Source organism: Candida oxycetoniae (assembly GCF_023343755.2).
Source record: "Candida oxycetoniae strain CBS 10844 chromosome Unknown scaffold2, whole genome shotgun sequence".
Taxonomy (NCBI): Eukaryota; Fungi; Ascomycota; class Pichiomycetes; order Serinales; family Debaryomycetaceae; genus Lodderomyces; species Lodderomyces oxycetoniae.
This window is the reverse complement of record NW_026055369.1, coordinates 210366-236367: the sequence shown is the minus strand read 5'-3', so window position 1 is coordinate 236367 and position 26002 is coordinate 210366. Positions and strand designations below refer to the sequence as shown.

Genomic DNA, 26002 nt, shown 5'->3' with positions numbered 1-26002 from the left:
TTCCTCTGCTATTTGGTAAACATTCCTCTGCTCTCTGGTAAACATTCCTCTGGTCTCTGGTGAATCTTTCTAATTCTTTTTTTCAGTTCAAGAATTGGTCTTATTTTAAACTGAAAAAAATAAAACCGTAGGGAGTACCTTACAAGGGACGCTTGTCATACAAGACTTCAACCTATCTATATGGTATTGCTATTCTTAAAACACTACCTCAGGGTAGGTAGATAACTCGTAATAGTAAGTAATATTTTTTTTATAGCCAGTAAGAGTTCTTTTTTTTTTCCAACCAATAGAATAGTCCTACACTGGACCAATATAACAGATGATCAAATTCACAATACAATTTCTTTACCCCAGATCCTATCAAATATTTTTATTACCGTGTTCATCTTTCCTTCTAACCCATACCTTTATCTATCTTCCTAAATGCTTTAAAAATAAAATCAACCCATTTTTACTTGTATAATTGTATATATATTTTTTTATCTAAGCGCGTACAATTTACCAAATAAGGTAACTATATCCGTTATCTATTTTCCACTCCCGCTAAACAACAAAACTCTTATAAATAGCTTATCGAGAACCTCTATGATTGACACACCAATTTTATATAACACATCAGATACAGTTGAGTGATTAAGTTTTTAAAACAATGTGTGCAGAACGTGGACAAACTAACATTTCATCAGCTCTCCAAAACGACTCATCGTCATCAAGAACAGTAGCGCAATCTTTTGCATCAACTTCAAAATCTAAATTGGATAAATCATGTTGTGGAGCTGCTTGTAAATGTGGTTCTGGATGTTCTTGTCCAAGTTGCAATACAACAAGACTTTAGAGAGGGAAGAGAAGCCACCTACACAGCGACAGCAGCGGCATCACCACCACCACCTACACAGCGACAGCAGCGGCATCACCACCACCACCTACACAGCGACAGCAGGGGCATCACCACAACGAAATATGAAGAATAAATAAAGTATATATTAAAGTGTGAGTAAGTTGTTGAGATGAGATATTTGGTGTGTATAAAATGAAAAATTTAATGAAACCATTTTTTTTCCTTCTTCTTCAAGTTCTTCAAATGTCGATTTCAACTGTAGTTTTCCCTTCTCTGAATTGATATCTATTGCCTATAAAAAAGATGGCATTGATTAGAGAAATCTGTTTTAAAACATATGTATAAAGTTAAAATTTAAATTTAAGTTTACTATCTAATAAATATAAATCTCTTTTTTTTTTTCTTTTTTTTTTTGGTAAATCTTTAAGCAATCATCATCATCATCATCATCATCACATTTCTAACGAGGATTTGCTGGTGTGTATGATATAGTAAAACAAATGTACTTCATTCATTTATTTTCTGGGACTTAATTCAAGGACTTCCTTCTTAATCAACTTCTCCAATTCTGGACTAGCTTTACCAAAGTATGCAAACACTTTATCCTGAATACTAGCATCGGCTCCAGCTACGTGAACTGCAACATTGTGTGCCAAATGTTGTTGTTGGTTTGGATATCTACCCAAGACTTCCCATAATGCAGCAGGTTGTTTTGCATCTTCTGGAATAGCTTTCCAGTGGAATGGAGTTGCTGCACCTTCCCAAACTTCTTGGTCTTCTTGAAGAGAATAAGCTCTAAAGTTAAGTGGTTTGTCTGAAGCCAAATAGTTTGGCCAGCTACCCAAGTTTCCATTGACACTCATTGAACCATCTCTCATGTGTGGATTGAAAACAGCACCAGTCACTGGACAGTTAACTGGAATTTGGGTATAGTTGGTACCCAATCTATATCTTTGAGTATCAGTGTAAGAAAACAATCTTGATTGCAAGACTGGATCAGCTGATGGTTCCTGGTAAGGAACAGTATTAGCTGGTGAAAAGGCAACTTGTTCAACATCCTGGAAATAATTTTTTGGGTTTTCATTCAATGTTAATTTACCAAATCTTCTCAATGGGAAATCCTTGTGAGGCCAGACTTTGGTCAAGTCAAATACTGAAAATGGAACTTTTTTAGCTTGTTCTTCAGTCATAACTTGAACATAAGCAGTCCATGATGGATAATTACCAGCAGCTATATTCTTGAACAAATCTTCTTGGGCAAAATCAGGGTTAGAACCAGCCAATTGGCCAGCTTCTTCATTAGTCAAATTTCTGATACCCTGGTCACTAATAAGATGAACTTGAACATAAAACCATTCTCCCTTCTTGTTTGACCACTTATAAGTGTGACCAGAGAAACCGTGCATTTCTCTATATGAAGCAGGGGTACCTCTGTCTGAAAACAAAATCATAACTTGGTGAAGCGATTCTTCATTTGAAGTTAAATAGTCCCAAAACATATTTGGATCTTTCAAGTGAGTTTCTGGGTTTCTCTTTTGAGTGTGAATAAAATGTGGGAATTTTGATGGATCCCTAATGAAGAAAACTGGAGTATTATTGTAAACAAAGTCCAAATTACCTTCTTCAGTATAGAATTTAGTAGCAAAACCTCTTGGATCTCTTGCAGAGTCAGCTGATCCGGCTTCACCACCAACTGTTGAAAACCTTGTAACGGTTCTTGTCTTCTTACCAATAGTATCTAAAAAGGCTGAAGAACAAATATCGGTGATATCATCAGTAACTTCAAAAACACCAAAAGCACCCGAACCTTTAGCATGGACAACTCTTTCGGGGATTCTCTCTCTGTCAAAATGAGCCAAGGAGTCAATTAAATGAACATCTTGCAATAACAAAGGACCATGTTTGCCGACTCTCTGAGTAGCAAATGGTTCTGGAATAGGTTGACCGTTGGAATTGGTGAATGTTGGAGCCATTTTTAATGAAATAAACCAGTAAAAACTATTGATAAAGGAGTAACAAGAAAAAGAAGAGAAGAGAAAAAGAAGAGAAGAGATTGGTAATGAAATTTAAACGAAATTTTACTGGATATTTAAATGTCAATTTTTGTGTGGGGTGGGGAGGGCAAAAATAAAAAGAATGAAAAAAAGAAATAAAAAAGCGAGGGAGTGATATTCATTACTCCTTAATTAACAAACCAGTGCTAAAGCCACCGACAAACCAATTCTAAAGCCACTATTGAAAACCAATTCTAGAGCCACTATTGAAAACCAATTTTAGAGGCACTATTGAGTAAAGGCACTATTGGGTAAAGGCACTATTGGGTAAAGGCATTGCATTTAATGTGTCACCTTGTATTACAAATCGAGCAGAGGGGAAGTCATTGAGGTATTAGCTATAAATAATGTGGCCATTACCAGCAAGTTAGAAGCGCGGGTGCATGGTACCCCCCTAACTATACTTACCCATTCATCCAGGTCTCTTTTTTTTTTTTCGATTATCAATCAAATTTGGAATCCAGAACAAAAAAAAAGATTCAAAAAGCGGAAAACCGTACCACAATTAGAAAAACTTTTGGGTCAAAAATCATTTAATGCCTAAATAGAGTAAGCCGAGTAAGCCAAGTGAGGCTCCAATTGTGTATGAACCATAATCTTGAGCTAAATTGGTACACCCGTCTGCTATCATCGTATACCCCTAAAAAGAAAGAGCAAACAAACCAAGTAAGAGACAATAAGATAGATACGTCAGACTATAATTTTTTGGATTGCTCTTGTTACTCAGTAGCAAACTTCCCTTTAAGCATCTCTATAGCATTTCTTGTGGTTGTAATCATTTTGACAAGCGGATGGTGTATACTTTACTAGTGTCGGTAGTCATTACCAACCAACCCGAATTGATTGGCTGTTCTTCAAAGGCGGGGAAAGCCTTTTTGGGTTTCCCTTTTTGATTTCCTTTTTTTTTTTTTCGGTTGGGGTAGAAAAAATAACAACTAAAGTTTAAATCGCGTTTGATTATATGGACATGTGAAGAGATTGATTTAGTAAAATTCCTCGGATAATATAAGCAATTGGTAGTACATGATACCTGGTTTAGAGATTGGGTGATACCTGGGTTAGAGATTGGGTGATACCTGGGTTAGAGATTAGGTGATACTAGTTTAATAAAAGGTTAGTTTATTGAATAGGCATACATTTTTGAATGGTCAGATGTTGCAATATAGTTGCTATTGAGTTATGTTTGCTCTGTTTGATTTGAAAGTCTGACCATGTCGGCTCAATTCCAGTGTTTGTGTACCCTCTCTCTAACCACAGCTGCTCTGTTTTATCGCTTGCTGTTTTTTTTATGCACATACTTACACATCATACTTTTGTTATTTTAGTGTGCACGTGTCAAAAAAAAGGATCGAGACCTTGGCTTTAGTTTGTCATCATAATTAGGGGGTTTAGCTTTTGTGTTTTCTAAGTTGAAAATATTCCGATATCTCCTTGAGATATCAGCCGTTTATCGACACTATCGACACTATCGACACTATCGACACTATCGAGCGGAGCGAGATAGTGGAGCACACTTACCCTTGACATTATCGACACTATCGACACTATCGAGCGAAGCCAGATAGTGGAGCACACTAACTCTTGACATTATCGACACTATCGACACTATCGAGCGAAGCGAGATAGTGGAGCACACTTACTCTTGACACTATCGACACTATCGACACTATCGAGCAGAGCGAGATAGTGGAGCACACTAACTTTTAACACTATCGAGCGATATGAAGAGGGTGGATATATGAAGAGGGTGGATATATGAAGAGGGTGGATATATGAAGAGGGTGGATATATGAAGAGGGTGGATATATGAAGAGGGTGGATATATGAAGAGGGTGGATATATGAAGAGGGTAGTGTGTCGGTAGCAGTCAGTATGCTCCACTATCTCGCTTCGCTCGATAGTTTAATAATTTGTTTCTATGAATGTGTAGTGTTGGTCGCTCTGCTCGATAGTGGAGCAACACTTTGTAGACACTATCAAGCAGAGCGAGATAGTCTCAGTGGCAGCTAGTCTGTGTTGCTCCACTATCGACACTATCGAGCAGAGCGAGATGGTGGAGCAACACTCAGTAGCTAACACTCAGTAGCTAACACTCAGTAGCTAACACTCAGTAGCTAACACTCAGTAGCTACCACTTACAACACTATCTCGCTCTGCTTGAACGTGTTGATAGTGTCGATAGTGGAACAACACTCTGTAGCTTGTTACAACACTATCTCGCTCCGCTCGATAGTGTAGCTGCATCCCCGTTTATGTTACAAATTTCATCTTCTCCCCCTCCTACTATGGTAATCTGGTTTATCCAAATAGCTACACTATCTCGCACTGCTCGATAGTGGAGCATACTAGCTGCTACCAACCCTACCGACCAGAGCGAGAAAGTGGAGCAAGCTGACTAGCTACATAGGCCTGGAGAGACACTAAATACTGCTACTAGCTCGCTCCCTAATGTCTCAGGCCTGGAGAGACACTAGATGCTGCTCCACTTGCTCGCTTCGCTTCGATAGTAGGGAGAGCAGAGTGTATCTACTATCTCGTTCCTCGATAGTAGATATACTGCTGTACTAGCTCGCTTCGCTTTGCAGATTAAAAATAATATATTATATAATTATAAAAGGAGATCTATAATTTAGCCAAAAAGGAGTTCCGAACCATACATCATAATTTGACTCTTTGAGAATGCAAAAAGGACACTAGATGCTGCTCCACTAGATGCTGCTCCACTAGATGCTGCTCCACTAGATGCTGCTCCATTGGATGCTGCTCCACTAGATGCTGTTCCATTGGATGCTGCCCAACTAGCTCGCTTCACTCCCTAGTGCTACAACTCGTTGATTCATAATTTCGGACTAGTTAATGCATCATTCAGCATGGACATATACTCGACATTGACAACTGACAGCTGTATAACACACTGACACATTTACAACACACTGACTACTGCTCCACTAGCTTGTTACAACACTATCTCGCTCTGCTCGATAGTGTTGGTAACACACTGACACCTGTTGCTCCACTAGCTTGTTACAACACTATCTCGCTCTGCTCGATAGTGTTGGTAACACACTGACACCTGTTGCTCCACTAGCTTGTTACAACACTATCTCGCTCTGCTCGATAGTGAGGCTTTTAACCAAAAAACACTAAAAGCAGTTCACGTAAACTATCACATAAGGAGCTACTCAGTAGTTAAGAAAAAAACGACAACAGTACATGTATTAAGGATTCTCAACAGTTTGGGCTTTAACACAGCCAACGACACAGCAAATATACACAGCCAACGACACAGCAAATATACAAGCCAATTTACACAGCCAGCATATGCATAAGAGACTATACTAAAATTATATGCTGGTGTAGTACACCAGAAACTACACATCCTACAGATTGACTAAAAAAAAAGTTCATTTTTGTTCCAAGGCATGAGAATATTTTTTACCAAGACTTGATAATTTTTACCAAGACTTGACAATCTCCATTAAGGCTTGACTATCTCCATGAAGGCTTGACTATTTTCATGAAGGCTTGATTATTTTCATTAAAGCTTGACTATTTTTTCTTAAAGAGTCTTGTTAACATTAGTTCTTGGTAATAACTTGGTATTATATTAGCTAAGATGTTTTAATGAAAATTGAATTCTTTTCTCGCGTGGCCAATTACCCAATTAGGAAAAATCGGCAAAGACTTTAATATTTCTTCACCCATCCGTCGTCAAGAATATATTTTATTGCAGATCTATTTTGTAAGACATGTTTGAAAAATCAATAAGCAGGTACAAACTTGTTTGAGCCCATCTTTAAATCAACCATTGTTGGGTGAAAAAACTCTAAAAGGTCTAGGTATATATCCTCAAATAAAAAAGATTCAGAAGTTCCTGGGGTTTTTCCAATCTACCTTCTCTTTCTTTTTTTTTAGTTTCTACCGCTCAACTAGTCTTTTTTCTTAATGAGGAAATCTAGAGGGGTTTTATTATTCCTAATAATAATAGTAAGCCATCTTCTAATACTAACATTGATCAAAATCTCACCAACCAAACAGTATGTGCTGGAAATTGGACAGGTAAATGCAAGTTTGTTACGGTATATACTCCCATCAAAAACATCAGCTACAACGCTATCTAAAATCAAACAATCTAGAGAATTTGACTCAAGTTTTCACCATTATATAAAGGAAAAAATAACAAATTCCGGTAATGGTGATGGTGACAAAATACTGATAGATAAAGCTAAAGAGATTTTGCAAGAAATTGAAAATTTAAAGGCCAACGGTGGCAATGGGCTAGATAATATCATCAATATTCCCCAACGAGAAGAAATACCCGACTTTCACCAATATGATCCAAATTTCACATTTGGCCTACTTTTGAAATATATCAATGAAAATTCCTTCACAGATTTGGAAATACCGGTATTCCATTGGTCAGACTACTGTGATATGTCGGTGCTAAATGAGTATTTCTACAAACTAGAGAAAGACAAGTGTAAACAATTCACTGTTATCAAAAAAGATAAGAAAAAGGATGATTCACTTGATCCTAAAGCATACTGTATCAATGATTTCGAACTCGATTCAATTTTATCAACACCTCAATCCAGGCCTCAGAATCATGACCCCTTTTTCATATCAAGAGTTCAGAGCTTAAATGACTCTTTGCAGTTCAAACAAGATCAATTGTCCACTGGCTTCCACATTTTTGGTTTCTCTGGTAGAAACACAAAAAAATTAAGACCAATCATTGCCAAATCTTATCTTTATGATTTTATGAAATCTCCGTTATCGTTAACTTTATTATTACCAGAAAACAAGTCAATGCAAATTAATGTAAACCAACAAGAACGGAAAAAATTGCATAATTCTGTGCTTTTCCAATCGGGACAAATAAATGTAAGAGAAGAAATTGAAAAATTGAGTCGCAAATTAGAGCCTGATTTCATCACATTGCCAAATGAGAAACACCTTGATCAAACCCAGTTTTCTGACCTGACTGTTGAGAAGATTAGTCAATTAGAAAAAATTAAAAACAAGCTAAATCAAACAGATTTGAATTACCTCAATTCTCTCAAGGCGTCAATTACTTGTGAAAATCCACCCAAGTATTTTCGTGAAGCAAATATCGTTAAAAGTGAACCAAATTTTTTTGTGGGAGGTCACTATGATTGGAGATTTATCAATGATATAATTAATGGATCTGAGCAACATGTGCTTTCAATAAATGGTTTAGTAACTGCATTTTTAAAATTCACTAATCAATATGGGTTATCAGCTTGGGTAGCTCATGGCTCGCTTTTATCGTGGTACTGGAATGGCATGCAATTCCCGTGGGACGGTGATGTAGATGTGCAAATGCCAATTGAAGATTTACACAAATTATCACGGTTGTTTAATCAAACTATAGTAGTTGATTTTGGTAATGACTTGGATCAAGAGATTAGATTTGGTAGGTATTTTCTAGATTCTTCTACATTTATCTCACATAGAGTTAGGGGGAATGGAAGAAACAATATCGATGCTAGGTTTATCGATATGAATACCGGATTTTACGTTGATATTACTGGATTGGCATTAAGTGATACCAAAGCACCAATAAGATATGACCATTTGGTGAAAGGCACTAGATGGGATCGGGATCGAAACAAGAAGCTTGAGAAAAAAATGTCCGAATTTGAAAGAAACACCTTTTTACAAGTTTACAATTGCCGTAATTTCCATTTTGCAAGATTTGATGAATTGAACCCATTAAGACTATCGCTAGTTGAAGGCGAATATGGCTATATTCCTTCCAAGTTTGAAGATATGGTTCGGATAGAATATAAGGAGAAATCACTAACTGATACAAGTTACAAAAGGCACATTTTTATACCCAAATTGAGACTTTGGGTGTTGAAGGATCCCATGGCCGATTTCATATTCAAGGGAAATGTTTCAGAAAAGAAGAAATATGCACAAAAACAAATCCCATTAGAAGTTAATCTAACAGATGAAGAATACTATGAGTTTTTATTTAAGGAAAAACCAATAATGAAGGAGTTTCTAATTACCCAAAATGTCACAAACTTGCATCAAGAAGAGCTATATCGAATTTTTCAACAAGCGAAACCAAGTCTGTTTTTTGTTGATAATGAGTTGGGCACTAATCTCAACAAGAGACGAAATTTGAGACATGATTTCTTTACTAATTATGTAAAAGAGCTGAACTATAGGTACGACTCGGCATTGGAGTATCATAGGTTGGAATGGGAGAATTATAAAAATAAATTGAAACAAAATGACAAAACACTATGAACACTATCGAGCGGAGCGAGATAGTGGAGCAGCACTTAGTACACCATCGACACTATCGACACTATCGACACTATCGACACTATCGACATTATCGAGCGGAGCGAGATAGTGGTGCAGCACTTGGTAGCTGCCACCGACTATATATACCCATGAATAGTTATATATATATATACATAGTTACATATACACATAACTGGCTATATACACATAACTGGTTATACAAATAGCCATATATAAGGGGGTAGAGTTTGGCCACCTCTTAAATTCACCAAAGATCAGTCGATTTTATTATATCTTTTGTTCTTTGTGCACGACTGCACTATGTCCAATGAAAAGCGGACGAAATGCGAAAAGAAAAATACGAGTGACACTAAGCAGGCGATAAAAAAAAACCATATATTTAATAGGAACACCATTATTAGAAGTCGGTAACTAAGCAAATTCCCCCCACTAAGCAACGATGTTCAGAGCCACTGTTCCCAGATTCACTTTCCGCAGATTTGCATCTCATTATGCGCCATCCAAGTTCTTAAACCTGCCAGCATACAAGCCAAATCCTGAAAAAGGAGCCAAATTCATCAAGGCATACGAAGAGAAGGTCCATCATTCCGAGTCAATTACCAATTTATGGAAGAAGATGACTTATCTTGTAGCTATTCCAGCAATTTTATTGGTTTCCATCCCGGTTGCTAAGGTTGAAATGAGCCACGCTGAGCACAGAAAACATCAAAGACATTTATCTGATGATGAATGGCCTACCCAATATGAGTATCAAAATATCAGATCAAAGCCATTCTTTTGGGGTGATGGTGACAAAACCTTGTTTTGGAATTCCGACGTTAATAGACATGTCCAAAAGAGCTAATTGAAATGTTCAAAGAGCTCATGATATGTTCAAAGAGCTCATTGACATGTTAATTGACGTGCAGGGGGTGTTTATTAGGAGGAGGAGGAGGAACAGAAGAAGAATATGTGTGACAGATATTTATATGTGTGTTTCTTTAGCAATGGAAAATAAATGATATACAAAGTGCAATTGTTGGGTAGCAGGGAGGCTCGAAATTGCAGCATCAATCTTGCTCTGCTCGATAGTGGAGAGTAGGATAGCGTTACACCATCTTGCTCTGCTCGATAGTGGAGAGTAAGATAGCGTTACACCATCTCGCTCTGCTCTTCTCTACAAAGTCGTTCTACAAATATGTTATTTAAATTTTGCAGTAACATCTTTGGTGCAAGTATTCATAGTTTGGGAAACATAGTTCTCAATGCTGTTTTTTTTTTCTTTACCTCTATATTTATACACAACTATACAACTACAACTTTATTTCCCATTCCCTTTCCATTTCCTTCCCTTTTGCAATTCTCTCTACAAAGTAGAGAAAATGTATAAATTGTTAGTAGCAGCAATAGCGACTGAATTCTCTTTAGGATGCCATGATAAATGAAGTATATTTTTCTTGAAATCAATATCATCAAATTCTCGTCCATTACTTGCTCCAAGTTGAGATCCATTGCCACTCATCATTCTTCTTCTCATTAGATGGTGACCTGATTTCTTAGATTTAAAAGCTGACTTATCTGCTTGTAAAATAATTTCTTCTTGAACTTCCTCGTCCTCCGATTGTGAACTGGGAGAGTCTTTATTTGGAGGTATTTCATTATCTAATTCGTCTGATTCGTTATCGTCTTCGTCTTCGTTATCGTCCTCATCTTCTTCTTCTTCTTCTTCATCGCCGTTTTCTCCTCCTCTTCTTCTTCCTCCTCCTCCTCCTCCTCCTCCGCCCTCTCTTTTTCTTCTTCCTACTCCCCCTTCGTCTTCGTCGTCTTCGTCATCGTTTTCCTCGTCCTCTTCTTGACGATTGTCTTCATCCTCGTTCTTTCCGATTCCTCTTTTACGACTATGGCCATTCTCGAATTTTTTCCTCTTTTTCAAAGACTTGTATACCAGCTTACCTCCTCCACTATGTGGCACAGCATTAGAATATATCATGAAATTATTATTGTAAGAACCAGTCATTACAGATCTATTATCACTACTGAATTGAACTTCAAATTTATCAAATATTGCGTCATTTTCATAAGTATCGCATAATCGTTCTCTCAAATGTTCTTGCACATTTATTGTCTTTATGGGTTTACTTTCCATTGCCAAATCCCAAATCTTTACTGTCATATAATCTCTCAGAGCAATGTATCTACCATCGTGACTGAATTCGACATCCGATATTGAGCTGGTGATTTCAGTGAAAAAATTATGTGATGACGGATCCAAGTATTCTTCAAAGATTTTGGCATGAGTATCACATAATGAGTTCGATCTCATATCCGATAACTTTATTGTTCCCTTTGACGAACTGTACATGAATAAATTACACTGTAAAGGATGAAATTTTGCACTAGTTATCACTTCAGTTAGCTCCTCCATATTTGTTGGTTTGATATCAACAATATTGAAGGATTGATCGGAAATACCCAAATTCCACAAATTGATCCTCAAGTCGTCGGCACTCAAGTAAGTTTCTTGGTCGGAATTAACCGATATGGAATTGATGTGATACGCATGAGCATTTGAATAAATCTTTTTTGGTTGAGCAGATATCAACTTATCGTGTAATTGCAATTGCGGTAACTTGAGTGACGACAATCCCCCATCTTTAGTATAGTGGCTCATCCCGTTAAGGTTATTCTCCGAAACCAATTTGATTTGTCGTTCTTGGATCTTCCACAATTTTACAGTCTTATCGTTTGTCGATAAGAGATAAAGTGAATCGTTACAGCTTTTCAACCATTTGATTTTGTTTATCGTTTCTTCAATCTCCAACGATTTCAAGTAGTCAAACTCAGCATCATGACTTTGGAACTCGGTGAAAAACTTGTATTCGCAATTGTGTTTCTTCTTGGATTGATTTCGCTCAAACAAAACGACTCGTCCGCCCTTGTCTCCAGTAGCCAAAAAATCTCCCGTACTATCAAACTCTACCGTCGATATTATATCGGCCTCAGTGATATTATCCGTATCGCCCTTATCTCCGAAACACTGAGAAAACTTCCAAGCCTCGTCAGCGGTCATGTTCTAGGTTCTAGGTCCTCTTATATCTTATTGATTTGTAACGATAACACCTTACAAAAATTTATACTAACAAAATCTTGACCAAAAAAAACAAAAAAAAAGTGGTGTGAATTGACTCTTGGCTTACGAGGCAAAAAAAAAAGCAGACAAAAACAACTAGTAAAGTAATCACTGTAATACCCGTGTTGTATATCCTTGAAGCTCTGCTTGGTTAGCTTCTTTTGTTTAGTTATTTTCTGTTGGTTCCTTATTTTTTGTTGGTTGGCTGTTTTTTTTTTTTTTTAAAGTTAAGATGTCGATGGTGACAGTTTGTGATGAAGGCTTAAAATATCGTGAACGAAGTTTGTGCGGCGATGCCTAAACTTGTTTAGGGAAAAAAACGTAAAGAAAAGCTTAATAAAAGGATGGGTTTTGGTTCTTAGAATGAGAGAACCGCGTTTAGTCGAACGGAACTATTGAGATGGGAAAAAAGTTGAGAGAAAAAAGGGTGACTCTCGATTAAGTGATGATCTTAAGTTGGTTCTTACCAATAAGGGGGGTTAGATTTGGAATGTATGTTATGCGTGAGTGCTTTCAAACAGCAGAGATTTTTGTTGATGCTGTGTTTTTTGAACGACACAATCGACACTATCAACACTATCGACACTATCGAGCAGAGCGAGAGCGACACTATCGAGCAGAACGAGATAGTGGAGCACACTAACTCTTGACACTAACTCTTGACACTAACTCTTGACACTAACTCTTGACACTAACTTTCAACACTATCGAGCGATACTATCGAGCAGAGCGAGATAGTGGAGCACACCAGCTGCCACTGACACTATCAACACTATCAACACTATCGAGCGAAGCGAGAGTCCTAAAGAGTCCTAAAGAGTCCTTTCTGGTGCTTGCTTGTTAGAGGTTACTATTTCTTGTAACCTTTTAGAAGCAACGACTAGCAACATAGGCCTGGGGGGATACATACTGCTCCACTAGTTCGCTTCGCTCAATAGTATCTCTCAATAGTGTCTCTCAATAGTGTCTCTCAATAGTGTCTCTCAATAGTGTCGCAGTCGTTAAAGAGGCCTGGTGGGGCACTACGTACTGCTCCACTATCTCGCTTCGCTCGATAGTGTCGCTCCCTAGTGTCGCAGTCCTTAATAAGCTGCAAAGTGTTACTCCACTATCTCGCTTCGCTCGATAGTGTGGCTCGATAGTCTCACAGTCCTCTTATAAAAAGTTTTCTTTTTTCTACAAAAGTTATTATACACAATTGATACTAAATATTTCTTCTCAATTCGATTTAAACTACTTGAGCTTTCTTAGCAGCATCTTGTGGAGAAACCTTCTTGTCAGAATTGAATCTTTTTCTTTGAGGTGGAGTTCTGATTCTTCTATCAGTTCTTGATCTGACTCTGACAATTCTGGCGTGGATAGCACATGAAACACAATAGTGTAATTTATTGTACAATTTTGGTAAAGCATATTCAGCGTAAACTGAAGCTTCCGACAAATCTCTCACTGCAGCTGCTTCAACCATGTTTCTAATTGTGACTCTTTTGATGGCTTTATCCTTTGGCACACATCTAGCACAGTTCAAACATCTGACTGGTTTGACGTGACCTCTACCCTTCTTGTTTCTACCGTTGGAAGCTCTCTTTTTTGGCATATTCTGTAAAATTCGTTAGTATTGTGCTGAATAGAGACAAAAGCTGATGACACGCATATGGAATGTTGAAACTTGAAACTTGAAATTTTCAGACTTGTTATTGATGTTGAAACTTGAAACTTTCAAACTTATTATTGATGCAAATTGTACTCTCATAGATTTTGACAACTGAGACGTCTATGCCAGAGGATAATTGCTTATAAGTTGTTGTTCCAATAATTGTCGCTCACAAATCGTCTCTCATAGAATCAATCCCAACGTAGAATCTTGTTCTTAATTTGAATTACTGGGTAATGGTGTAGAGTTATGTCCCTCTCTTTTTCCACTCGTTTGCTTTCTAGGCGGGGGGTTACTTCCCTCATCTCTCATTCTCTAGTCCCACTATCATTCAACATTTCCCAAACATATCATCATTCATCACGTCTTGCTATGAACAACATACTTTTTAATTTGATGTATCGAAACAGAAAGGAAAATGTAAATCTGCAATACCTTGAAAAATTTTGTTTAGTAGGATTAATTTCGCTTACTGCTCTCTATACTCTAACGCTACCACATTTATCGTTAAGCTGTGTAAAGGCATCAAGTTCCCCCAAAATAATAAAAAAAAACAACCATGGTGTGCGGTTACCAACAAAATTTCTGGTAGCTTTTTTTTACTTAGATGTTACGTGGTTATAGCCCTATGATTTTAAATAAAGGAGTGGTTTTGTTTACAGCTCTATCTTGAGTGTATGTGATGTACTAGAGTAAAAGCATAAACCTAAGGATTCTATTGTGCCTTCTACTCTTTATCATGCCTTCTACTCTTTATGCCTTCTACTCTTTATGCCTTCTACTCTTTATGCCTTCTACTCTTTATGCCTTCTACTCTTTATGCCTTCTACTCTTTATGCCTTCTACTCTTTATGCCTTCTACTCTTTATTGGAAATGCTAGACACCTGTAGAAGAAGGGATTATTGATATTAGATTAAGCTTTAGTTTATCGAGAGTATACTTGTACCTAAAGAGTCCTAAAAGAGTCATAAAAGAGTCTTAAAGAGTCTCAAAGAGTCCCTAACAAGCTGCAAAGTGTTGCTCCACTATCTTGCTTTGCCCGAAATTTGACAAGTTCATAGATTAAAATTAATTACTTTGTAGAGTAGAAATTGACAAGTTATGTGAATCCTACATACAATGACGAGACTACAACTTCAAGACAAGTACTTGTAACTAGCAATGTAAAAAAAAAAAATGGCTTACTCTTTATAGCCAACAATACGGTTTTTTGCAATGAAATTTTATAAGCTTATCTATCTAAGAGCTTAATGCTATCAAAGCCAAACGGTTTTTTCTCAAAAATTACTCTCCTCTAACTAATTGTTTCTCTGAACAATAAAAGTTTTTTGCCCATAATGAAAAGTCTCCTATACGAAAAAGTCTTTCCTACATGAGAAAGTCTCCTATACGAAAAAGTCTTTCCTACATGAGAAAGTCTTTCTTGTAAGATATAGTCTTTTCTACACAAGATAGACTTACCTTAATCATAAACTCAGGTCCAATTCTCATTACTAAAACGACCGATGAGAAAAGTGAAAATTGCGCGCCTAGTATGGTATGCGCTACCCGATACTGGACCAGCCAATAAGTGTACATTAAAAAAAAATCAAAGAAAAACCAAAACCACCTGATTATAATTTGTTACAATCAAAACTGTAAACCTCTTATTACTTGCAACTTTTTTATAAGAAGTCTTACAAACCCAAAGACTATTACCCCATCCTCGTCACTACTTTTACAATATATTCAACCTTAATAAATAGACCCGTATGTGTTTATTTCTACGACTCAACGGCCCACTAGTGCATTGCTACTTTGATAATTGATAATAATTGGACTTGAAGTTTGGAAGCATTCCTCCTCCTACCCTTGTTCCCATGCCATCTTGCCTCGGCCGTTTTCTGCAATTGACCATATCAATGATACCTTGCGTGGGGAATTGCATGTAACAGGATGGCATATCAAGCGAGACTCAATAATACTCATTTGAGCTCACTAGTGCTAATTGGATTTTCTTGTCCACCCCCCCCCCCTTCACTCCTTTTCATACTTCCACTCAGATTGTTGATAATTACAATCATGCAATGTGCAGACCGTTATCATAACTTTCACCTTATACTAACAGCCTTTTCTTTTTGTTTTTAACCAATTTATTTTTTAGAAGACATAATGATTTCACGTACAGTTAGAATTGCCAGTCAGAGAAGATTCTTGTCATCATCAAGGATTTTGCTTAATAAAACCACCATTGTAGGAACTGAAGCAGAGACAAAAGTTAAGAGTGCTAAAGATTTGTCCGAAGTTACCGGAGCACTGTCCTTGATTGGTCCTGGTGCCAAACCTGGTACAATTCCAACCGATTATGATCAAGCTACGGGTTTACAGAGATTGGAACTTTTGGGTAAAAGAGAAGGTGTAGATGTTTTTGACATGGAAATGCCAATTACCGAGGGAAAAGGAACTTTGGATGACCCATTCTTAGTACCAACCTATATTGGATACAGATATGTTGGATGTAAAGGAACCACTGAGCTTGACCATCAGCCATACTGGATGAAAGTAGAAGAAGGTAAATTGTCAAGATGCTGGAGATGCGGTACAGTTCTCAAAACTAAGTATTTGGGTGAGCCAGGTATGGGTCATTAAAGAGAGCGTGTGCATAATAAGAATTGTTTGAAATGAGGGGGAGGGAAGAAGGAAAAAGTTTATGGCTTATTGCTTATAGCTCATGTGTAAAGCTTTAACAAAAAATCAATACGTACGTTATTTAAGGAACTGAAAAAAAAGAAAAAAAAAAAGAACATAAGAGTAAATCTTTATAAGGCAGCGAAACGTTTTTCTGTGCATAGCTCTTTCAAAATCTATACCAGCCAATAGAGGGCAACTACAATGCGCAAGTAGTAGACATAAAGAGTTCAATGCGCAAGTAGTAGACATAAAAAGTTCAATGCGCAAGTAGTACACATAAAGAGTTCAATGTGTATGTGTATCTGTATGTGTTTGTGTGTGTGTGTGTTCGCCGCAATGTCTTATGAAAGGGAAACGTGTTACAAAACAAGACGCAAAGCCTAACTAGATCTGACGTATCGCACCCATTTCTTGTAAAGCATGTGCAACCTTTTGCTTGTACGGCTAAGTCATAAGTCAAATTCAATTTCCTATTCGCTGCTATTGTTATAATTGTGGTGTCATATCCCGCTCCTCTTTGCAAAAAACAATATGAGGGCCAAAATACTGGGAAGCCGCGTAAGCTTCCAAATTTGGCTTTATAACGGTTATTGAAGGGAAGGACGCTCGGCGCTACTTTATTTGAAAAATTAAAAAAAAAAAAAAGAAAAAAAAGATCCAGCTTATTGAATAGAAACTTGCTAAATCAGAATATATATTTAAGAACTATTAATGTCAAAAAGACTCCCCTATAACTCTAAGAAATTAGCTGAAGAGACCACGATATGACAAAGAAACTCAAGGTACTATTTCTAGAGAATCCAGAAGTGGATTTGATGAGGCATTTTGAAGCTTCATTTGAATGCATATTTTATCAAGTAACTACTTTAGAGAAGTGCATAAGAGACTTTCAGGACAAGTTACAAGATGTCGAAGCTATTTACTGCGGATGGGCCGGATTTGCACCTATCGGTGGGTTTAGAGGCAAGCTTATCACATATGCGCCAAAGGGATTAAAGGTGGTAACAACATGTTCAATTGGAGTTGACCATTTTGACGTGCAAGAGTTGGGTAATCGAGGGATTTTATTGACTAATGTTCCATCGGAATCTGCATTCGAAGCAGTTTCCGATTTAGTTCTTTACAATACCATTGCAAGTTTCCGGAATTTCAAAATCTACGAGCAAAATTTTAATGGTGAACTTTATTCACATACGGGTACCGTTAGAACGTCTTTGCTTAACGCAGAACTTGATCAAGTAAATGGGAAGCCCTTGATGAAGTTTGTTCCTGGATTCCTGTTCGGAGAAGCATGCTGCAAGAGACCTAATTTGAGCCCTAGAAACCATCATGTTGTTATTGTAGGATTCGGTAATATTGGTCGACTCATTGGAGTAAGATTGGCGTGTATTGGGATGAAAATACACTATGTCAAACGAAAGAGATTAAGTTTGGAAGAGGAAAAGAGCTTGGGGTATCAGGTCCAATTTCATGCTTCAATTGAAGAAACTAAAAAATTCGCCGATTTGATTATAGTAGCTTGTCCCGGTTCTCCGTCCACTAGACACATGATTGATAAAAAGTTGATTGACACTATGGAAAAGCCATTTAGAATTATAAACATAGGGAGAGGTTCTATTGTTGACGAGAATGCATTGGTTAGCGGGTTAGAAGAAGGAAAAATACTTTTTGCAGGCTTGGACGTTTTTGAACAAGAACCCAAAGTAGATCCTCGCTTGTTCAATAGACAGGATGTTATATTAACTCCTCATATTGGCTCCTCGGTCATTGAGAATTACAAACACACTGCCGAAGTAAGCTTGAACAATATCGAGGCTGTTCTTTTTGGGTTTGATAAACCTTTATATAGGGTCAATTAGAAATATATACATTTATTCACCAAATTGTGTGTGGTGGTGGTAAAAGCCACTCCAATTAATGTTGCACCTTTGTTCTATTCTTAATCACCGGTGTAACCATATGTAGAATAATGAATCAATAGAAAGGAAAGAAAAAAAAAAAAAAGAAAAAAAAGAAAACCACAATGAAATCAATCAACAATAAAATACTCCTATAAAATTTTCGCATTTATCTTGCTCTTAATTTCTCATCATTTGTAACTTTTAATCGGTCAAACGAATTGTACAACATCAAGAGAAAAAAAAAAGAAACCTCCAGAAAAGGATCAAAGAAGGATCAAAGAAGGACGAGAGAAAAGATCAAAAAAGGACGAGAGAAACGACCGAAAAAAGAAGTTCAGATTCACCAAAATAAGGTTGCTGTAGATTGCACTTTCAAAGTGGAAAGCCATGTCGTCGATGTACATTGGCGTTTACAGAGCTGTATTTGATTACGATGCGCAGGCGGACGAGGAGTTATCTATTCGAGAGGGAGATATCCTATACTTGTTGGAGAAGTCTGATATTGATGATTGGTGGAAAGTGAAAAAGAGAGTTATAGCCACAGGCGATGAAATTGTAGACGAACCTTCTGGATTGGTTCCGTCCAATTATATTGAAACAGTATGTATGAAATGATTGCGTTACAAGCAAAGGTGAGAGGAGGGGAAGAGTTTGTGTGTGTGTGTGTTTTTTTTTCCTTGATTGATACTAACTACAGGTTTCAAGGCACCGATTATACAACAAGCGACTGCATTGTACGATTATGACAAGCAAACTGAAGAGGAGCTTTCATTTAAGGAAAATGCAACATTCAATGTTTATGATACTAAGGACCCCGATTGGATTCTTGTGAGCGATTCGTCTCAACAAGAGTTTGGGTTTATACCGTCAAATTATATTCAATTACACTCTGAAACTGGGAAAAGTGCCCATTCGGAGACTACTCTCCCCCAGCAACAAATGGCAACTACAAATAATGAGCTTCAAAGTCAGCTGTACCAGGAACAACAACAACAACAACAACAACAACAACAACAACAACCAGAGCAGGTTCCAGAGCTACCAGGGCGTGTTCCAATAACAGCGCCACGCCCAGTGAAATCTGTCGATGAGGAGGAGGAGGATGAGTATCCACCTCCAACACCACAAAAGGATTATCCGCGTCGATCCGAACAAGAAAGTCGAGTTTCCAACACGAGATACAACCGCAACAACAACGATAGAGCAGAAGAAGAAAACGATGATGATGATGATGATGGTCCACCCCCAATGCCCTCAAGACCAGCTGTTAATGGACACGATGTCTCTGGCTCTACTAGGCGAGAAGAAAATGAAAAAATTGTTGAGCCGACAGACAAAAAGCACACGTTTGATGGAGAATTTTTCACTTGGTATATTGATGAAGTTGATGGTCGTAAAAAGAGACCCATTAAAGTCTCAATTGGTAATGGTTTGATTATCATTAAACCAAATGTGTTTAATCCAAAAAAGCTCAGGTTGAGATCGGCTTCTCATTTGGATAATCAGTGGAGAATAAAAGATTTGAAAAGCTTTAGTAGTGAAAAGAAACACGTGTTTTTAGAGTTGCAAAATCCAACAGAGTCTGTTGAATTGCACGCTGGAACAAAAGACGTTGCTGACGCGATAACCGCGATATTGGGAGACTTGAAAGGAGCAGAAGAAGCAAAAGGGTTGAAAGAAGTTCAAAGAGCTTCCCAGGCAAGTACAGGAGGAAGCAACAAAAAAATTGGGCGTTTGATTTATGATTTTAAAGCACAAGGTGAAGATGAATTGAACTGTAGAGAGGGCGAAGAAGTTTACATTATTGATGAGTCCAAGTCAAAGGATTGGTGGATGGTTCAAAACATCAAAACTAAGCGTCAAGGAGTAGTTCCATCGTCATATATTGAAATCATCGGTACATCAAATCTTGACAAATTAACTGATGGTTCAATGAGAAGGAAATCATCGAGGGGTAAGTTGATGAGTGGCAGAGATAAAAACTATCACCGCGGTGATAGAAACAGAGAGGAACGGGACAAAGTAAGGGAACAGGACAGGGTACAAAGAGAAAAACGTGGAGCTCTTAGCAACGACCTGGACAAATCTATGCCAAACTTCCACAGAGTAAGAACTTGGATAGATAGTACTGGAACTTTTAAAGTTGAAGCGGAATTTTTGGGATATGTTGAAGGCAAAATACACTTGCACAAGACAAACGGTGTAAAGATTGCCGTTTCCGCTGAAAAATTGTCACTCGAAGATTTAGAATACGTTGAAAAGATTACGGATAGATCACTAGAAAAATACAAGGAAATTGTGCAAAGACAAATGGAGAAACGAGCAAGATCGAAATCAAAATCAGGTGCCACGTCGAGTCAGGATTATAGACCCAGACAATCAGCTACTGCGGCTATTAACGACCTTTCTAATCCTTCTCGATCCTCTCGATCACGCAGTAATACACGGACCTCAATCAATGGGGCAGCGGCACCTGCATATGACTGGTTTGATTTTTTCCTTGAGAGTGGTGTCGATGTGGGCAACTGTCAGCGTTATACGCTTAATTTTGAGCGTGAGCAAATGGATGAAAATATTTTAGAGGATATCTCTCCTTCGTTACTTAGAACCTTGGGATTGAGAGAAGGAGATATTATTCGTGTTATGAAGTACTTGGATAACAAGTTTGACAGAAAGAAATCTACAGAACCTGAATCTCTGACTGGCAGTTTATTCATCGATAGTAATGGTGCATTGAAGAACAATTCTGCAACAGAGTTGTCAAAAGTTACCAGAGACGCATTACCATCACCAGTTAAAATACAGTCTCCTCCTGCAACAGGTACCACTGTTCAACAGGGAAACAATGAAGATAACGCCTGGGCCATGAAACCGGCAGCAAGGTCTAACGAAAATCTTCTCAAACCTTCTCCTCAACCGCAACCACAATCTCAACCTCAACCTCAACCTCAACCTCAACCTCAACCTCAAACGGCACAATATACTGGTTCTTTGTCTGATCTTGTGAATATCAAACCAATGGAAAACAAGAATGATACCGCTAACCAAACACCTTCGTTGCCACCACTTCAGCCAACAAAAACTTCTTCATCTCAAGCTACATCCAAGCCACTTAGAAGTGGTGGAGTCTTGGTCCCAGCGCAACGTACTGGTGGATTAATACCAGTGCAAAGGACAGGTGCTGGTTTGGTTGCTATTCCAACTGGGGGATTATTACCTGCACAACCAACCGGTTTTGTTCCCATTATTGCTCAACCAACGGGCTTTGTGCCAATTCAAGCTACAGGGGGACTTCAGCCACAAATCACAATTGGAATTCTTCCTTTGCAACCTGTGTCCACTTTCAATCAGCAAAGGACTGGGGGAGCTGTTCCTCCACCTACAACATTTGGAGTTTCTCAGTCTTTTCAACCAAGCTTTGTACCTTTGCAAACAGGCAATGTTACCATGCCTCAAACCACATTTAGCCAAAATCCTCAAATTACTGGAGGTGCATTACCTCTCACCTCATTTAATCAGAACCCACAAGTTACAGGTGGGGCTTTGCCAGTAACGTCTTTTGGGCAAGCTTCAGCTCCAGCTCCGGCTTTGGCCCCATTGGTACCCACGGCTCAGAGAACTGGAGGAGGAGGTCCAATTGGTGGTGGGTTTGTTCCACAATCAAATTTTGGTAAACAAATCACTGGTGGGTTTATGAACACCAATACTAGTTTGGGACAGCAACAACGAACTGGTGGAACGATGATGCCACAGATATCTTTTGGGAACACAACTACCGGTGGTAACATGACAACTTCATTTGGCCAAGCGTCTTTGAACCAGAATGTGATTCCACAGCCTTCATTTGGTCAGCCTCCACCTAACCAATTTCAACAACCAACTCAGTTTAATCAATTTGGTCAGCAGCCTACTCAATTCAATCAATTCAGCCAACAGCCTACTCAATTCAATCAATTCAGCCAACAGCCAACCCTGTTTAATCAATTTGGTCAGCAACAGCAACAGCAACAGCAACAGCAACAACCAAACATAAATCAAATATCAAATATGTTTCAAAGCACTTCCCTTGGGTCACCACCATTGCAAATGCCTACGACTAGTTTCGGACAATCCCAATTTGAAGGATTTAATACACAACCATTACAATCGCAACCAACTGGAATGGGGTTTGGTAACGCTCCATTACAATACCAACAAACAGGGAAAAGAGCAAATATTGCTGCAGCCACGCCAAACGATCCATTCGGTTTTGGCTCTTAGAGAAAAGCAAGAGTTATGTAGAGTATAGGGACACTAGCTCTTAACACTAGCTCTTTCATGTAACGTAGAGGATATAGTGTAGAGGATATAAGGTTATATACAGAGGATAAGAAGTATGCTTGTAGTGAATCCAGAAGAAGAAGAAGAAGAAGAAAAAAAAAATTTGATAGCGCTATTAATACATTTGTAGAAACACTCAAAAACAGTATGGAATATGATAGATAACAAAATGTGTTGCAAGAATTTGAGAAGGCAAATGAAAGGTACACACCTGATAGGTTACCAAACTTAGCGGAAGTTTGAGAACAGAGCCATTGATTTGACGTCTTTTATGATTTATGAGTTGCTGAGCTTCAAACCTTTTGTCAATTTCTTATTGGAAAGCAAGGATCAACTTCTTGAGTGGCCATATTATGGCGAGTTTTGGAAGATATATTTACTCTTTGAGAAATTTTGCAACCCTGAGGAATGTGTACCCACACAAGAAGAGTTTGAGAGTTATTTACTTCAATTCAACGAAATCAGCGGCTCGGCACTTGAGTTTGACAAGGGTGTATCCGGTGTAGGGACCAGGCGTTTGAAATGGATAAGTGTTGATTCTTTGGCAATTCTCGAGAGAAAGTTGAATAATGAAAAAGAGCTGGATGTGGATGCAACAACAAGTTCAAAGTCGTCTTTGGCACCATTGCCATTGCCGTTGCCATCGCCATCGCCGTCATTTATGAACTCTCAAACATTACTCAATTTTCTCAATATGGAAAACCCCCGCAATGTGAATCTCGACAAGGCAAATTTTTTAACCTTGAATTTAGTTTTAAGATTCTTAGAAAGACCAACGGCGCGGACGATTTTGGGTGAAAGGAGGGCTCGTTTGAATACTACGGCTTTGCCGTTTCCTTTAGTCTGCAACGATTCAAAGCATTCCATTAGCTTGTCCAATATTGGGCTCAATAGGAAAGACCTTGCTGGTAACAACTCCAAACAGTTGGTGTCTGAAAGCGTGGTCCACCATAGAATATACCAATCACGAAATCTGCTCAATATTGATGCTTATCATTGCTCAATGAACAAAATTCATTTTTTGCCGATTTTTTATAACCATACGGATTTGAATTTAGGTGATTGTTCATATTTGGATACATGCCACAAAATGAAAACATGTAGATATCTCCATTATTACACGTTGAATCCACTTGTGAAGTCAATGGCTGCAGCCACTACAACAAAGGAACGATCGAGTAGTGCCAGTTCAGACTATACTTTAGGTGAATGTTTCACTGAATCATTCAGACCAGTGACACAGCCACAATGGATCAGTTGTGATGTTCGTTTTCTACCATTTGAGATATTGGGGAAGTTTGCAGCAATAATCTCAGATCCAGCTTGGGATATCCACATGTCACTACCTTACAGTACTTGCAAAGATGACGAGCTATTAGCCCTTCCCATGGATGCGTTACAAGACGAAGGAATCATAATGTTATGGGTAACTGGCCGGTCTATTGAAATTGGTCGTCGTGCTTTGCTTAAATGGGGTTACAGTGTTAGTGATGAAATGATATGGATAAAATTAAATCAATTGAAAAGAACGATTGTTACTGGGAGAACGGGACACTGGCTCAACCATTCAAAAGAGCACCTATTAGTTGGATTGAAGGGCAATCCACTTTGGCTCAATTCGAAAATCGACACTGATGTAGTTGTCAGTAATACTAGAGAAACTTCGCACAAACCTGACGAGTTTTATGAAATCATCGAGAGAATGGTTGGTAAACATGCAAGAAAGCTTGAAATATTTGGCAGACAGCACAATACGAGACCTGGTTGGCTAACCATCGGTAACCAACTACAGGGTGTTTCATTATGTGAGCCCGAAGTTAAAAGTAAATATGAATCTTTCATGAATACACATGTATAATTTCAATTCGATTACTTGTTTCTCACTTGTGCAACCTTTTTGCCGCATACACATACCATGATTTCTCTTCCTCTCTCATACCATAATATCTCTTCCTTTCTCTTCCTCTCTCATACCATAATATCTCTTCCTTTCTCTTCCTCTCTCATACCATAATATCTCTTCCTTTCTCTTCCTCTCTCATACCATAATATCTCTTCCTTTCTCTTCCTCTCTCATACCATAATATCTCTTCCTTTCTCTTCCTCTCTCCTCCTCTGCCTTCCTCTCTCTTTCTCTTTCCCTCTCCTCCAATTTCTTTTCTCATCTCTTCCCCTTTGCCTTGAAATCCCTTACAATCTTTCCAGCTCTGTTATCCATTGATTTTTTCAAATCAAGTTTGTATCCTAAAACAAACGCAATCTCAAAAGCAACGAAAAATGGAGCCAAGACCAAGGCTTGTAAAAGATTATCTAATAAAGCAGGTGCCCTCTTTTCGTGAATTCCGTGTCCGTAAAATTGCGCAAACCATGCAACTACGTGTATTCCAATTGCACACTTTATGAAAAAATCCGATGTGGGACTTGTGTTTGCTGATAATGACGAATAGTAGTTTCTAATAAAATGAGCATAGGTGACTAATATTGTAGCCGATGGCAAACCAACTTTCCAATCCAAGGCAATGTAGTACAACCCATATGACCATGCAACAAAGTTACCCAAATTAAATTGAGGACTGTCAAAAATCCTAGGAAATGTTACTGGCATTAAAAATGTAATTGCCGATAATAAGATTATCGGAATACAAATTAAATGAATAGTGACATTGGTTTTGTTGAAATGATATGATCTGTAAAACACCAAATGGTCTTCTAACGCAAATAATCCTGCCATATCGCTGTCTAAAACTAAAACAAGATATAGTTAAATGGAAATGTAAAATCGGTGTTTCTTCTCTATTGAGGAAAAATGATATACAAATACTAATTACTTACTCGGCTATTCTTATGGGGTAATGGAAAATCGGATGATTAAAAATAAAAATAAAAAATTAAACCCGAGGTTTTGTGTGGAGGAGCCAGGTGCAGGGTGAAGGGTTTAAATTATAGTTGTGTAGTTAAGTATTTTTTGACTCACAGGATTTTGAAGTCGCTAGTTTGGCCGAGTGGTTAAGGCGATGCCCTGCTATTTTGCTTTTCAGCAGAGAGATAGGCATTGGGATTTTCCTTCGCAGGTTCGAATCCTGTAGCTGGCGTCATTTTTTTTTTTTTACTTTTTACTTTATCTCAACCTACAGTAGCTCTACCCACATGCTGCA

At 38.0% G+C, this 26002-nt stretch overlaps 7 protein-coding genes across 7 annotated transcripts; 3 read left to right on the top strand and 4 right to left on the bottom strand. All coding sequences in view use genetic code 12, as the record gives it.

The window, feature by feature from the left end:
• Nucleotides 1-1353: 1353 nt before the first annotated feature.
• Nucleotides 1354-2811, bottom strand: CAT1 (catalase A; the record flags this gene model as incomplete). The annotated part of the gene is made up of 1 exon (XM_049322509.1): nucleotides 1354-2811. One exon carries the CDS (start codon nucleotides 2809-2811, stop codon nucleotides 1354-1356), a length of 1458 nt encoding a protein of 485 aa, XP_049181529.1.
• Nucleotides 2812-4613: 1802 nt separating this feature from the next.
• Nucleotides 4614-10039, top strand: COX13 (cytochrome c oxidase subunit VIa; the record flags this gene model as incomplete). Its single annotated transcript, XM_049322508.1, has 4 exons — nucleotides 4614-4622; nucleotides 5571-5710; nucleotides 6963-9092; nucleotides 9658-10039. 4 exons carry the CDS (start codon nucleotides 4614-4616, stop codon nucleotides 10037-10039), a joined length of 2661 nt encoding a protein of 886 aa, XP_049181528.1.
• Nucleotides 10040-10540: 501 nt separating this feature from the next.
• CDC55 (protein phosphatase 2A regulatory subunit) lies at nucleotides 10541-12244 on the bottom strand (the record flags this gene model as incomplete). The annotated part of the gene is made up of 1 exon (XM_049322506.1): nucleotides 10541-12244. One exon carries the CDS (start codon nucleotides 12242-12244, stop codon nucleotides 10541-10543), a length of 1704 nt encoding a protein of 567 aa, XP_049181527.1.
• A 1288-nt stretch (nucleotides 12245-13532) lies between these two features.
• On the bottom strand, nucleotides 13533-13898 carry RPS26A (40S ribosomal protein eS26; the record flags this gene model as incomplete). The annotated part of the gene is made up of 1 exon (XM_049322505.1): nucleotides 13533-13898. One exon carries the CDS (start codon nucleotides 13896-13898, stop codon nucleotides 13533-13535), a length of 366 nt encoding a protein of 121 aa, XP_049181526.1.
• A 2209-nt stretch (nucleotides 13899-16107) lies between these two features.
• On the top strand, nucleotides 16108-22787 carry SLA1 (cytoskeletal protein-binding protein; the record flags this gene model as incomplete). Its single annotated transcript, XM_049322504.1, has 4 exons — nucleotides 16108-16570; nucleotides 17422-18419; nucleotides 18906-19127; nucleotides 19233-22787. The coding sequence occupies 4 exons, from the start codon at nucleotides 16108-16110 to the stop codon at nucleotides 22785-22787; spliced, it is 5238 nt and encodes a 1745-aa protein (XP_049181525.1).
• A 331-nt stretch (nucleotides 22788-23118) lies between these two features.
• On the top strand, nucleotides 23119-24705 carry KGF56_001386 (mRNA (N6-adenosine)-methyltransferase; the record flags this gene model as incomplete). Its single annotated transcript, XM_049322503.1, has 1 exon — nucleotides 23119-24705. The coding sequence occupies one exon, from the start codon at nucleotides 23119-23121 to the stop codon at nucleotides 24703-24705; it is 1587 nt and encodes a 528-aa protein (XP_049181524.1).
• A 303-nt stretch (nucleotides 24706-25008) lies between these two features.
• On the bottom strand, nucleotides 25009-25578 carry KGF56_001385 (uncharacterized protein; the record flags this gene model as incomplete). Its single annotated transcript, XM_049322502.1, has 1 exon — nucleotides 25009-25578. One exon carries the CDS (start codon nucleotides 25576-25578, stop codon nucleotides 25009-25011), a length of 570 nt encoding a protein of 189 aa, XP_049181523.1.
• Nucleotides 25579-26002: the final 424 nt, after the last annotated feature.